At 37.5% G+C, this 15339-nt stretch overlaps 1 protein-coding gene and 1 pseudogene across 1 annotated transcript in view; one reads left to right on the plus strand and one right to left on the minus strand.

The window, feature by feature from the left end:
* The window catches only part of Lrig2 (leucine rich repeats and immunoglobulin like domains 2), a 48681-nt gene extending 42899 nt beyond the window's left edge, over nt 1–5782 (plus strand). Inside the window, exons 17-18 of the mRNA XM_026394148.2 lie at nt 94–381; nt 4308–5782. Coding sequence (XP_026249933.1) covers nt 94–381; nt 4308–4531 — 512 coding nt within the window. The 3' untranslated portion in view covers nt 4532–5782. The remainder of the gene's footprint in view (nt 1–93; nt 382–4307) is intronic.
* Nucleotides 5783–13832: 8050 nt separating this feature from the next.
* On the minus strand, nt 13833–14916 carry LOC113186658 (protein tyrosine phosphatase type IVA 1-like; annotated as a pseudogene).
* Between the last annotated feature and the right edge of the window lie 423 nt (nt 14917–15339).

The following is a 15339-nucleotide window of genomic DNA, read 5'->3' on the forward strand; positions in this document are numbered from 1 at the left end:
TATAAGGTTTAAGAGTTCAAGGATGGAAATTGGTGATGCAAACTAATTCCTTAACAGAAAAATGGTTTGGATTCTGTCCCATGTTGTCATTAGGTGGCACTGGTACCCGGGTGATCTGCTCAGATTGTTACGACAATGCCAACATATACTCAAGGACCCGTGAATACTGTCCATACACCTATATTGCTGAGGAGGATGTTCTAGATCAGACACTATCTAGCCTCATGGTCCAGATGCCCAAGGAGACATTTTTGTCACATCCTCCCCAAGATGCCACTGTCTTGGAGAGCCTGATATCAGCAGACAGAGAGCTGTCTGCCTTTCCTACTAACAATGATAGAAAAAGTGAGAAGAAACTTCCCTGCACTCAGATGAGCAATGGTAAGAGTCTTTTTTGTTATTTTGCTTTCACTTACCTCATGGATTTTTCCTTCTATCATTTAGGTAGCACTCATTTGACAGGAAGCAAACAAATTGTTACACTGGAATAAGTGGCCATTGTTAACTGGTGTATATTAGAGCCAGAGGTTTTTACATATTGGGTTACAAAGTCTTTATCTGGAGGATGAAAACAGCTTTTGTGGGGTACCAAGATTGTATTACAGAAAATCCAAAGGCCACATAGAAAGAAGCTTTAGAGAAGTTTCATATGGGTATTGGTAATTTGTTCTTCCATTTTATTTAAATAATGGAAATTTGAAATGCTTAGAATATAATATGGGCAAAATTATTTTGTACTGAGAAAACTTTAAAATGTTTTGTTTGGTTGCTGTTCTATCAAGCAAATATTTTATTTCAGCATCACTTGGCAGATGTTTTCTTTCTCCTATGAGGTATGATCAGCACCATAATTGGGAAGACAGTTTTAGAATAGGTTCTTTTGTCCTTCATGGCCCAGGAAAAGAAATACTATACTGTGTAGATCAGGTCTTTGATAACAGCTTGGTCAGTAAAACATAGCTCTTTCTAGACTATGAAAGGTACTCCTGAGCATATCTTCCTGACCATTTGGCTTTTTATCCCCTGTCATCTCCTGTTAATCTGAGGTGGAAGAGCACTGGAAATGGGGCAGGAGGTAAGAAATATAGGATTAGAAAGGAGGGTAAATTATGTAGTAGATAGTAGTATTTTTCAGGGATGGTTCTGGCAAGAGTAGCAATCTAAGATGAGACTTAAGATGCACTCTTCAGTTCTTTTTTTTTTTTTCCTATTCTCCTCTTTCCTTTTTTAAAATTTGTTTTAATTAGTTACACATGACAGTACAATGATCTTGACATATCATACATTTGAATCAGATGGGATGTAATTTCTCATTTTTCTGAGTGTACAGGTTGCAGAGTTACATTAGTCATGCAGTCACGTATATACCCACAGCAATACTAGTGTCTGTTTTATTCTGCTGTCCTTCCATTCCCCCCTTCCCCTCCCCTCCCACCACTTCTCTTTACCTAATCTAATGTGACCACTTCTTTTTCTTTTTCCCCCTCACATCGTCAAATCTGTATTCTGTATAACGAAGGGGGTCTCCTTCCCTCTTCCATGCAATTCCCATTCTCCCTCCCTCTCCCTCCCACCTCTCTTCCCTATCTAAAGGTAATTTTCTTCTCATGCTCTTCCCTACCCCATTTTGAGTCACCCCCCTTATATTAGAGAAGACATTCGGCATTTGTTTTTTAGGGATTGGCTAACTTCACTTAGCATAATCTGCTCTAATGCCATCCATTTCCCTGCAAATGCCATGATCTTGTTATTTTTTAGTGCTGAGTAATATTCCATTGTGTATAAATGCCACATTTTTTTATCCATTCATCCATTGAAGGGCATCTAGGTTGGCTCCACAGTCTAGCTATTGTGCACTCGTTAGTTCTTAAGAGGCCAATTCTAAAGCTTGCTCAAGAGGGTAGAGGGCAGATAAAAGTACCATTATTGAAGTTAGTCTTCTATGTTTACATTCAGTGTCCAGGAAAAAAATGCACCAACACTAAATCAATTTTTCCTTCTCTTAGAAGAGTCGCATTAAGGGGCTGGAGTTGTGACTCAGCGGTAGAGCACTTGCCTAGTATGTGCAAGGCCCTGAGTTCAATCCTCAGCACCGCATAAAAAAATAAATAAATAAATAAAGGTCTTGTGTCCAACTATAAAATAAATTATATATATATATTTTTTTAAAAGTCACATTTTTTAAGTGACTCTTTTTAATGGTTCAAAGCTGGATATAGTGACACATGCCTGTTATCCCAGTGGCTCAGGAGGCTGAGGTAGGAGGATTGAGAGTTCAAAACCAGCCTCAGCAATATAGCAAGGCCCTAAGCAATTCAGTGAGACCCTATTGCTAAATAAAATATAAAGGGCTGTGGATGTGGCTCAGTGGTTAAGTATCCCTGAGTTCAATTCCTGTTATCAAAAAAAAAAAAAAGATTTAAGGAGAACCAAAGGTGCAGCACATCTTTTTTTTTTTTTTAAAGCTTTCTGCATGCCTGAATTTTGATTCTGTTCTGTGAGTAAGGAAATAAGCAAATGAGAGTGCACTGGTGCATTGTCTATCTAGGGTACTATAGATTCTTGCTACCCAAAGTGTGGGCTAGGACTGTCAGCATGAGCATTACCTCAGAGCTTGTTAGAAAGGCAGTCATGGCTGGGTTGTGGTGGTGTACATGTGTAATCTCAGCTACTTTGGAGCTGGAGCCAGAGATCACAAGTTTGAGGCAGCAACTTAGAGATAGTCAGCAACTTAGGAAGACTCTGTCTCAAAAGATAAAAAGGACTGGGGATGTAGTTCAGTGATAAAATGCCCATGTATTCAACAAGATCCCCAGGTTATTTCTGTGTGTATTAAAGCTTGAAAAACTTGCTCTAGCTTACTTTTCACATCGATTTTTATTTGTGGGTTTCGGTTCCCAGAATGTTAGGCTAGCTTTTTCCAAAATGCACCAGGTGAAGTTAATGTAATGAAGTTAATGTTTAATGTAGTTTTGGGGAAAATAGTTCACTAGTGTAATAAAAATGAGAGAAATGCAGATTTTTTTGAAACCAGAGTATAGATAATGTCATTTAATATAGTTGCTTTTGGTTATTATTCATTGCTTGTATTTGTTTGGCTCTTACATTCTAGAAGTTAGAAGACGATGATTTTTTTTAATGATGTTTGTTTATTTTTTTAGATGTAGATGGACTCAATATCTCTATAATTTTTATGTGGTGCTAATAATTGAACTCAGTGCCTCATGTGTGTGGGGCAAGTGCTTTACCACTGAGCTAAAACCCCAGTACAGTGATTGTTTGTTTTTTAAAACAAAAACATTTAAAGATGTAACAGCAGCACAAAATCAGCAGTTATTACTCATGTATCATGAAACTTTCATTATAATTAGGATACCATTGTCTTTTTAGTTATTTTCCATGTATGTATAACATTTAATTTTTGATGTAGCAGAACCACTAAAATAATAGCTGAATGAGCATAAGACAGCATAGTTTCAGAAATTAATTGGTTAAATTCATTGAATATAAGGATCTAATAGGCCACAGTTCCTTTTTTTTTTTTTTAATTTTGTAAGTATTGTATTTGTCACTGAAGAAAAAATATAGCTGCAAGTTCTGTATTGGCTTCAGTTAGACCAAATAGTTAATCTTTAACATAGCCATTACACTACAAAAATTGAAGTCAACACAGTCATTATTAAAAATTACTTGTTGAGGGCTGGGGATGTGGCTCAAGCTGTAGCGCGCTCACCTGGCATGTGTGTGGCCTGGGTTCAATCCTCAGCACCACATACAAACAAAGATGTTGGGTCCGCCGAAAACTAACTAACTAAATAAATAAATAAACATTTAAAAAAAAAATTCTCTCTCTGTCTTTAAAAAAAAAATTACTTGTTGAAAGAATCTATTCTGAAGAGAATGAAAATTAGGAAAAAATTTAAACAATTCCTCCAAATCTCACATTTATAAATATTATCATATCATATTTAAAATGCTTGAAAGGCATGGAGTCTCCATTAATGGAAAAGCAGTTTGCTATTGCAACAGAACAAAAAAACAGTGATAGTTTATAAAATTCAAGAGCTGTATTGTTTTGGGTTTGCACTTGAACAGTATTGTCATTACTACTGTATTCAATGTTTGTATGGTTATGTTTTTTTAATTGTGGCTAAGAATATGGCAAATACACATTTGTTCTCCATGTTCTTATTCAGGAATACTGGGCATCTTTATGTCTTTGGGGTTTTGGTTAAAAGGACATTAAGTTTTAGAAAATTAATTTTGAATTCTAGTCACCACTGATAATTCTTGTCTTTCATTCTCAGAAACATTGCAACGGCCTCTGTGGAACATAAACAGAGAATTAGGCCTGTCTCATCCGCCCTTTTCCCAACAACCAGTCCTTGAGTCACCACAACTTCATCGAAATGAAGGCCTGGCAGAGAGAGATCCAGACTCTTCTTCCCCCATGCCCTGCCACAGGTTACATGACCATGCTTTTGAATTTAGTAGGACTCGGAACATTCAAGATGGTAGTGAGGGTACATGAAACCCACTCTAAGATAAAATCTGGGCAGAGACAAAAGTGAACTAATTTGTACTTACTACCTCAGAGTTCAGAAGAAACCCCAAAGTCAGCATTTGCTTTACTCTTTGTTCATGGTTACATCTGACCACACCAAGGTAGGACAGGCATTTGGGTTTATGCCTGATGAAGGAAGGGTAACAGCTGACAGAAATGGGTATATCAAATCAAAATTATGCAGCACTGGCAGAGGAAGATACAGGACAAATGTGCTTCCTGATGGTTCCATGGAGATGTGCCGAGGTGTGCTTTGCCTATCAGGAAGGTCTGATTGCTGCTTAACCTGCTGGAATTATCTTAATTCTCAGAACAACCCTGAGAAAACATTACTGCTTTGATGTTCTACTCTACCTTCCAAAAGCAAAAATAACTTTGGAGCCCTCTGGGAAGTGTGCCTGGGGTTCTTCAGTGGTTTTAAGCAGGTAGTTGAGGCTGGGGCTTTGATATTCAAGGTCTTCAGCAAGAATCCCAGTTTGACCAGCTGGTATTAGGTCAAAAGTTTTTGTATTCTTGTGATTTTATTTTTTTTGGTCCCTATTGCCCAGGGAACTCATTGTAAATATGTGTGTATTTATAAATAATTTTTCTATTCATTGACCATGTGTGTTGGTTGTAATGTAAATATTTTTGATATGTCAGAATTATATATAATGTGTCTCTAGTTATTATATTGACAGCAGCTTCTCAGATCAAAGATTTTGTATAACTTAGTGAGATCTAAAAACTGTCTAAAGTTCTAAAAACTTATTAAGTATATGTATAGAGGCAGGGTACTTGGTAATTATGCACATATAACACAGTCTTGGTGAAATTAACTGCTTCACGCCAGACGGTTCATACATTTAATCATTTGCCATCTGTTTACAAGCACCAGGTGACGTTCCCTTTCTAGCATTAAAAGCCAGGCTGTTTCAAAGCCTGGCTGTCTCATCACAACCTTATAAACAGAAGAAAACTTGTTTGGGGACTATCTTTTTTCAGCAAAGTACTTCATTGACAGGGAAACCAAAGATTGCTTCTTCCTGTGTTTGTATTGTTTTTAGGAAGAGCATACAGAAGATGTTCCTATACTATAAAGCTTTAGAGTGGTCCTTGTTTTTTACAAGTGATTATTTAAGCCAAAAAGTTTTTTTTTTTCTTCAAATTTCATAGCAAAGAGCTTTATGTGAAGAAAGAACTTAACAGTCTAATGAAATATAGTAGATTAAAGTTCTTTCTTTGAGAGAGTGAGAGAGGAGGGAGGGAGGGAGAGAGAGAGAGAGAGAGAGAGAATTTTTTTTAATATTTATTTTTTAGTTCTCGGCAGACACAACATCTTTGTTGGTATGTGGTGCTGAGGATCGAACCCGGGCCGCACGCATGCCAGGCGAGCGCGCTACCGCTTGAGCCACATCCCCAGCCCAAAAGTTCTTTCTTTGTGCTGTCAGATTTCTTTATACACTGTTTGATCCTCTATTCTAATATTCTTAATTATATAATTTTAACCTCTTAAAAATATTTAAGTCATGCATATCCAGGGTTCTAAACTCACATCCTTTCTCAGCTTTTTGTCATAAAGTTTAGCTGAATTTTCTACTTGGTTTTAATCAGTTTTTCTCCTGTGGGCAGCAGCATTTCTTTACCTCTTGCACCTGTTACCTTTTCCCTCTTGCACCTGTCAGAGTCTGTTCATTTTCACTTTGAACTTAAATATGACAGTTTTTCTAAACTTCAGTCTGCATCTCTCTTCTTAGGAGGTTGTGGTATTGGTTGTACTGGACTGACAGGAATTAAGAGACCTGGTTCACTTCTGACTCTGCTCTTTACTAGCTGGGTAATCAAGTGTGAGTCCTTGGACTTCCCTAGGCTCAATTTCCTCATTTATGAAATGAGGCATTTTATTTTACTAGATGCTCTTTCCAGCCCTTTCTAGCTCCTTTAGGAGCTGAAGAAGATTATGCCACTTTAATAAAAAGCTGCTTTTGTGAAGTATTTTGTTAGAGTTGAACAAGAATGATACTGCTTGCTCTAACTTGATCCATATTTATTTCCTCTATAGTAGGAATAATGGTGTAAGAAATACTCATGAGGAGCCAGGCATGGTGACACACACCTGTAATCCCAGTGACTCAGGAGGCTGAGGCAGAAGGATTCCAAATTCAAAGCCAGCCTCTGTAACTTAGTGAGACACTATCTCAAAATAAAAAATTAGAAAAGGGCTGGGGATGGGGCTCAGTGGTTGAGTCCCCCTGGGTTCAGTCCCTGGCACCATAAACAGACAAACAAATACTTGTGAGGAAAAATATTCTTTTTTAAAAATTTTGTTTTGATTGAACCCAGGAGCACTTAGCCACTGAGTCACATCCCTAGGCCTTTTTTGTATTTTATTTAAACATTTATTTATTTTTTTAGTTTTCGGCAGACACAACATCTTTGTTATTGTATGTGGTGCTGAGGATCGAACCCGGGCTGCACGCATGCCAGGCGAGCATGCTACCGCTTGAGCCACATCCCCAGCCCTGTATTTTATTTAGAGACAGGGTCTCAACTGAGTTGCTTAGTGCCTCACCAAGTTGGTGGGGGCTGACTTTGAGCTCTGTTCCTCCTGCCTCAGCCTCCCGAGCTGCTGGGATTACAGGCATGCACCATCTGCCTGGCAAAATATTCTACTTCTAAACAGTTATCAGTAACCTTAAATAATTTTGTCTCAGTTGAAAAATCAACCTTTGCTTTCTAGAGCAGCAGATCTGAATACTAGAATTACAGCACAGCAGAGTATCAAGATCATCTGAGAGGTGGGCCACAATTAATTTGTAACTAGTTTGTGCCTTGCTTACCTTTCTAATGTACTCAAAGTTATAGTACTCTAACTCAAAGAGAGATTTTCCTGAGTGGTAAATGTGGAGTTAGGCTGGATTGCCAGAGTTTGTGCCCACGAATATTAGCTGTTATATGTGGAGAGGGCAGAAAACAGGTGTGAGTCACTGCTCTAGAGACTGTAGTGTGTGAATCACTGCTCTCTCCATCCAAGTGTGCTCCCTCCATGCTGCTCATGCTGACAGTGGTGTCAAAGTCTCATGCCCTGAGGAGCCAGGTTATCCTTCCTTATATCAGCTCAAATGGTTGAAACCTCCACCCAGATATTCCAAGCTTGCCTGAATAACTAGTCAGGAATCTCTCTAAATACAAAGAGCCTACCTTGGGTCTTAAAATAATAACTACAACATCTAATCCTAGGAAGAATTTACTTAATTGCTTTTTTTCCCCTCTCTCCCTTTCTGGTACAGGATTGAGCCCAGGTCCTTGCACATGTTCTACCACTGAACTATATGTCCAGCCCTTTTAATTATTTTAAGACAAGATCTTGTTAAAGTTGCTTAGGCTTTTTAGAACTTGAGATCCTCCTGCCTCAGCTTCCTCAGTAGCTGGGATTACAGTTGTGCATGTATTTCTAACCACGTAAAACACTGATCAAGTGCTTCACCATCTAATGTAAACAGGATTGATGGCTTACCCATGCTTTTTTCTATCAGTACATTGTCCGCTTAATGCTAATTTAATCAAGGATGTTGCAAAGGCAAACAAATGCTAAGAGAAATCTGTCTCCCTACCCAGTTATCCCTTCATTTTAATAGGGATACATAAATGTTCTTAATTTGTGCCCCTCTTAGGTTTTTTTCTTTCTTTTCTTTTTTGGTACTAGGGATTGAACCCAGGGGCGCTTAACCACTGAGTCACATCCCCAGCCCTCTTTTTAGTATTTTATTTAGAGACAGGGTCTCACTGAATTGCTTAGTACTTCACTAAATTGCTGAGGCTGGCTTTGGGCTCGTGATCCTCCTGCCTTAGCCTCCCAGGCCACTGGGATTACAGGCGTGCACCACCACACTGCAGTTTCATTGAACTTGAAGCCTTACTAACACAGGAACTCTACTTAAGCCATTAACTTTCTGTTTATCGGCGTCTTCTAAATACTTTCATTGTATGCAAGCTACTTTCTAGAATAGGAAATGTCAGGAACCTGGCCCAGTGTACAGTTGCACCTTAAAGTGCCACATCAGAATGCTTTGAGTGTATATTTTTCTGTAACTTTCGTGTTGCCTGTACTTTGCCCATTAAAGGTTATAAAAGGAACTTTAGGCTGTTAAAGCAGTTTAGACTGTTTCCCATTTTCCTATCTCCCTAAGGGAGATGTTATAAAAACCTTAACTTAAGGGTTGTCATATGAAATGACAGGACAGGTGTCATCTACATGAAAGTGCACCATATACCTGCTAATAATTCTATATGAGTTAACTCTCTAAACAATCACATTTATCTGACAAGTGGAACAGTCAGCCTTTTGGGGGAAAGGTACATTGAGAGTCTAATAATCTTTAAATAGTGTTATATTTCTGTTTGAGATGGAATATGGGCAAGATGACTTTTAAGTTCTCTTTATTTCTGTTGGAACTTTCCATGCAATCTGACAGTCTTAGAATTTTACCCTTCAAAATCTTTTGTGTTTAGTTGAGAATACTTCAGTTTTTGTTTTGTTTTGTTTTGATGGCACTAGAGATTGAACCCAGGGTCTTTTATGTGCTAGGCAAACATTTTACCACTGAGCCACATTCCCAGCTCAGAATTTTTTTAAACTAAAGAACTTTGGGACCATGAGTAACAAAAAGGATATGACCCATGATCATGACTGAAAATGTAAAATTATGGGCTTGTTCTAAAGAGAACTAATGCAAGCGGCATTACTATAGTGAAAAATTCAAAGCTTGTATTGCATTATAACTCTCCTTTTTGCTCTTTGATTAATTTTTCTTTTTTTTGGGGGGGGTGTCAGATATATTAGGATATATAAAGATAATGATTGGATAAAAAATTCTGAACTTGACTAAATATGAAAAGATATATTCCAAATAGAGAATGGATAAGAGACATAAGAAGGTTTTATATATGTGTACATGTATGTATATGTATGTTTGTATACATATATAAAAATTTATATATGTGCACATTCAAGTGTTTATGTCATAAATAGAAATGAGAGAACTTGGTTTTTTTCTTATCTATTCCCAGTTGGAATGGTGTTGGAATTATAGTGTTCAGTTTTATATTCAATATTTTACCTGGTGTGGCCTTTTTCATAATTATAATACCACGGAAATGCCAAGGGGGTAATAGATCAACAGAGGTAAGTTTGCTGTTGGGTTTTTTTTCCTCCCCTGGGTCTGGGTTTTGAATCTGTACATGCTCTGCCCCTGAGCTGTGCCCTGAGCCCCAAATGTGCTGTCATTTTATGTGACAGCTTTCATTTTTAAATTTGCTCATTAATACAGATTATAGAGGTAATTGGGAAAACAGCTGGACCTTAGAAGGTTGAGCTTTCTTTCTTGGCAAGTAACTTTTTCTGTTAAATGATTTTTCTCATTTCAACTCAGCAGGGGCTTTTCCTTCCTGCCTCTTCTACCTTTAACTTTTCGTTTGAGGTTAACTGATATTTATTTAGATTGTACTCCAATTAATTTATTTCCTCCCTCCTTCCCTTCTTTCCCCAAGTTCTGTATTAAGAGATGTGTTACAAATTGCACTTAAAACAACATTTGAAACCCCAAGAATCACCTGGAGGGCTTGTGAGTAGTAAGGTGGTGTGTTTGTGTTTTCTGGTGTTGGGGATCAAATCTGGGACTTTGTATATTTTAGGCAAGTGCCCTACCATTGAGCTACATCTCCAGTCTCCAGGGGTGTGTGTTTTAAGAGTTAAGATTCAAGCCCCCTCTTTCAAGGTTATGTGCTGTTTCTTATCAGTCCTAATAATCCGCAAAGGGTGTGGATAGGTGAAGAAAAAGCTTGACTTGTTTGTGCCTATTTTCAAATGTAAGAAGTAAAGTGGTCTTATGCCAATTATAACTGTTTTGGAAGAGAAATTGATCAGCAGGTGGTTAAGTGCTCTTGAAATATCTCTTGGCTATTTAATGTGGCCTCTTGATCCATAGAGACTTAATTCTACCCTATACTTTCCCCTGTTCTCTTTTTCCCTTATTAGAGGATGTCAGTCTGAGCAGCCCTGGTATTAGATGTACCTAAAGAAAAGTAAGTGTAAGCCAAGTTGTTGTTCAGTGTGGTTCTTTCCTGATATTTATATTTTCTCACACATAAGAATGTATATTTTATAGAGCATGTGTTTTGTCTACTTGTTTGTCTACTGTAATATGTCTTCAATAAAGCTAAAATACATTACAGTCTTTTTGTCTTCACTTGCCTAAAGTACAGGAGTGAAATGGTTCATTTCTGATTTTGTATCCTTTTGAGTGAGCCTTCAGATAGCTGAATGAGTTGGAACAGGAAGAGTTGCTCTTCTCTGGTTCTTGCCAACTCACACACTGCTGTGAGCCTGCCACTACCTGCCACCTACCTGCTAGCTGTACAGGACAGGAGCTGTCCTCTGCTTCTTCCCTTGGAGTGTCTACGTTGGTGTCTACGTTGGTGCTAGGTGCCTGGCAGATTTGGATGTGCTAAATATGCACATCCATATTTAGTTCATTAGGAAGTAAGAGTGCTTTCTGCACAGGGAAGAACTTGAAGGCAACATTTCTAGTTTGGTAAATCTTAGATTAACAGAATATTTGAAGATCATCAGTATTCTGTAGTTGTACTACCATTTTGGGGACTCTTTGAAGACTGGGCTTAAACTGTTGATCCCATTGTGTACATCTCTTGCACTTTAGTCTTTATGAGGCACTTTCCAGAAATATCCATTTGAATCTCATATAATCTTATTATGTAGATCAGGTAGATAATTGTAATCTACATTTTGTAGTTAAGGAAACTGGCTCAGTGAGATTACTCTATTTCACAATATAATCATGGATTTTATGCCAATTTATTTTTGCAAAAAAGGAGTGCAACCATTTTTAAACTTTTTACAAATTTTTTCTGGTGTTAAAAATCTTTATTACTAAACTGTCTTTGGTGCAGAATTAGGATGCCTAGAATATTTGTGAATATACTTTAAAATTAAGTAGTCCAAAGTGACACACATCATTTCTTTTCTTTTTTTTTTTTTTTTTTTGATGAAGAGGAAAAAGAAGGTTTATTGCTTTACTAGCAAATAACACAGGGTACTCCTGTCCCAAAGTCTGTGACTCGATCAGGAGGGACAAGGGGGTTTAGAGGAACTTCACGGGTTACATTCTAGTTGTGCTCTGGTAGGGGGCCCCAGGGCGTGTTAGGATTCACTTCCACACATCATTTCTTTATGACAGTTTAATGAACATATTTCTGAAAAAAAGTTAACATTAATTTTTTTGTACATTGTAGTTGAAATATTACATTTGAGAAAATTTACTACAGTGTTGTGAAGTATGGACTTAGAAAGTGTAATCGTCTGTCCGAAGATTCTGTGCCACTGTGTTTTCATTATCTGATGCACCATCCTCATTGCCACTCACATAAGGTTTGTTTACCCTTAGTACTGCAGCACTCTCAACAGGCCACTCAAGTCAGCTTTTGGAAATACACTGACTAGTGCTCATGTACTGAGAATTCTAGGTTTGAGGCTCACAGTACTCAAGAAAACAGATGCACATCCATATGCCCTGGTGAATACATTACTACTGCTCTGTTTACCTTTTTATTATTATTATTATTATTATTATTATTATTATTATTATTATTATTTTAGTTGTTGATGGATCTTTATTTTCATTTATGTATATGTGGTGCTAAGAGTTGAACCCAGTGCCTCATACGTTTGAGGCAAGCACTGTACCACTGAGCCACAACCCCAGCCCCTGTTTACCTTTTTAAGCGGCTGTGGAACAGAACTATACCATGCAACAATTATGTGATGAAAAGTTTTAAAACAATTTTTGGACTGAAACAACCAGGATGCTATGATTTTGTAGTGGCAACAATTATGCAGTGAAATACAGTATCACATATCCAACATCAAAAAACTTTCAGACAATAAAGCAAGGATTTGAATCCAGATTTCCTGACCTAAGAATTTCCTTGGGTTACAGGATTTTCCCCTATGATACTGCCTGGTCTGAGCAGTATATCTTGTCCATAATTTGCATACACATTTGAGTAAAGCTTTCTGGGGTCTGAGGCCCAGCGCTGTGGCACACACCTTTAAATTCAGTGGCTTGGGAGGCCGAGGCAGGAGGATTGCGAGTTCATAGCCAGCATCAGCAACTTGGTGAGTTTCTAAGCAGCTCAGTGAGACCCTGTCTCTAAATGTAAAAACCTGCTGGGCATTGATCACTTTCAATGTCAAAGTTTAGAATGTACCTGGAAATTGATTAAATTTATTTATTTTTTATGATAAATGCATTTCATTATTTATTTAGATGTTTAAGCTCTCGCACTAAGTTTTTACAAGCTGGTGAACACTGACAAATTATTTCTCCCACAGAACTATAACCACACATTCCCAGACAGTATAAATATATGGTTGAACTAACATTAATACACATCACCATTTTATCAATTACATAATAAAACAAAATTATCAAGTATCCAAATATTAAGTTACACAGCTCAAAAGGCATATAAAATATTAGATGTCTGCTCAATTCATCAGCAGAAACCCACTTTTTTTTTTTTTTTTGCAAGAGGTTGGGAATAAAAGAAAAAAAATCACTTCAAACAAAAAGTTGGTAAACAACTTCTGATAATTATGAAAAAAATTTACAAGAATTTCAGAAACTTTATGATTAAGAATTGTTTTACCTACGATCACAGAGCATCTCTACCTTTTAAAAAAATATTTATTAAATTAAAGAGCATATATTCTACAGGTTCTGCACAAGACAAAGGCAACATTTTACTAAAAATATTTAATAGCCCCCTCCCATTCTTTTTTTCAGGCCCTCCCTGTTAAGTTGTACCTCAGAGTGCAAACATTAAATTAACTAAGGCTTTTTTTTTTTTTGGTCTGGAGACTTAAAGACATGTGCTTCTGTAAAAACTTAGGTTTTCAAAATGGAGGTTTCCCATAACAGCAAAAAATAAGACTTATAGAAAGATATTAAATAAAAATAATTGCTGTAAGACTTGGTAAAAGGAAAACAAAAACAAAAACCCCCAATAGGTAAAAGCAAACCTGATGTATACTGGTATGTGGGAGATGTAAACATAAGAGAGCAGGCAAATAATCATATAGGGCCTACAAAGTTTGAAATGACTGAAGGAACAAATCACATAAGGTCTAGAGTGTTCTTAGTTCCTGGAATTTTGGTTTTTTGATACTAAAAATATACAAGTATTGTGCTGGGTATTTTGGCACCTAATCTTTCTAAATTTCTTATGTAAGATTCTGGCATGGAAATAGATTTAAAGACATTAACTCAATACCGCATGATTTCAGGAAAGGTCAACTGGTACAAATGATAAGCACATTTTAAATTGTGAACAGCAAGAATCTTTTGCTAAGTGTCCAAACAGGTTGATCATAACCCAAACATAGAGGTTGAAATTCTGTCAAGCTTGTGGCCTGGTAAAACTGCTTTCCAATACTCCTATGGAAGCTTCATCAGACTTATTCACCACGCCAACATGTTGGCTAATATGTACGACAAATTAGGTCCCGTCTTAAGTTCCACTTCCAAGGCAATAGCATCAGGCGCCCGAGTTTTATTGAATGCGACAGTTGTTTCTGTGACCATTGGAGTCTTTGAAGCGCAGCCGCATTTTAGGATGATACTTCTCCAAATACAAAAGTTGCTTTCTGTTAAAGGCTCCACGCCGCTTTTGTCTTCATAAGACAAAATTCATAATTGTACTGCATCTTCATGTTTCATTCCGCCTTCAATCAATGCCAGGGCAACAAGCACTGGAGCTCTCCCAAGGCCTGCAACACAATAAACAGCAATACAACAACCAGGTTCTTCACGAAACTTAATTTTTACAAGACTTAACTAGTCATCGACAATTTGGACGGTGGTGCACCATCATCAAAAGGCCAATCAAGAACATGGATGCCTTCTTTCTCCACGAGATTAGTGTCATAGGTTGCTTCACATACTCTTACTATTGTAGTAACACCATACTTCTTAAGTTCCTCTATAAATTTGTTTAAGGTTGCATTGGTTGGATTGTGTGTAATAAGAAATCTCATGTTCTTGTATGTGACTTCCACAGGAGCAGGGCGGTTCATTTGAGCCATGTTAATTTAGTTAAAAAACACTCAATAGGGTTATGAAAGAATTTAAAAAGTTGAATACAGAAATGATGCAAAGTAACTGAAGTTTACTTCAGTATACTCCACTTGATATTCTCAGTGCTTTGAGTATGAAGTTGGGAGTAATGGGAAATGAAATGAACCTCCTAACAAGAAGCAGCAATTCTTCACTCCAGTAATACTGAGACAATAGAAAGGAAGTGCACTGAGGTTTATCCCATCCAGGTCAGAACTCTTGTAAAATGCTCGGTGATTTTCAACTCAATACCTCTGTGTCCAGGTTAACCACTCTTATGGGGGCTTCTTGGTGGAATAGTAATGAATTTCTACAGTTCACTTGTCTGCATAGAGGTCGTGCTGTGCCTGGCAGTAATCTCCACTGCCCTTCAGAAACTGCATAAATGTGTGATCAAGAACACCACAGAAAGGAATAAGTTTACTCATTGAAGATTGTGGCCTAATCATACAGCTGGTCCCGAGGCGGCGATACAAGCAGGCGGTGGCTGCTGCAGGGCATGGGTGGCGGTGGGCGTCTCGGGTCAGCGGCAGGCGCACCAGACTCTCATTAAATTTAAACTTATTCAATTTCTGATTGAAAATGACTATTATTTTTTTCTCT

Source organism: Urocitellus parryii, chromosome 11, assembly GCF_045843805.1.
Source record: "Urocitellus parryii isolate mUroPar1 chromosome 11, mUroPar1.hap1, whole genome shotgun sequence".
Classification (NCBI taxonomy): domain Eukaryota; kingdom Metazoa; phylum Chordata; class Mammalia; order Rodentia; family Sciuridae; genus Urocitellus; species Urocitellus parryii.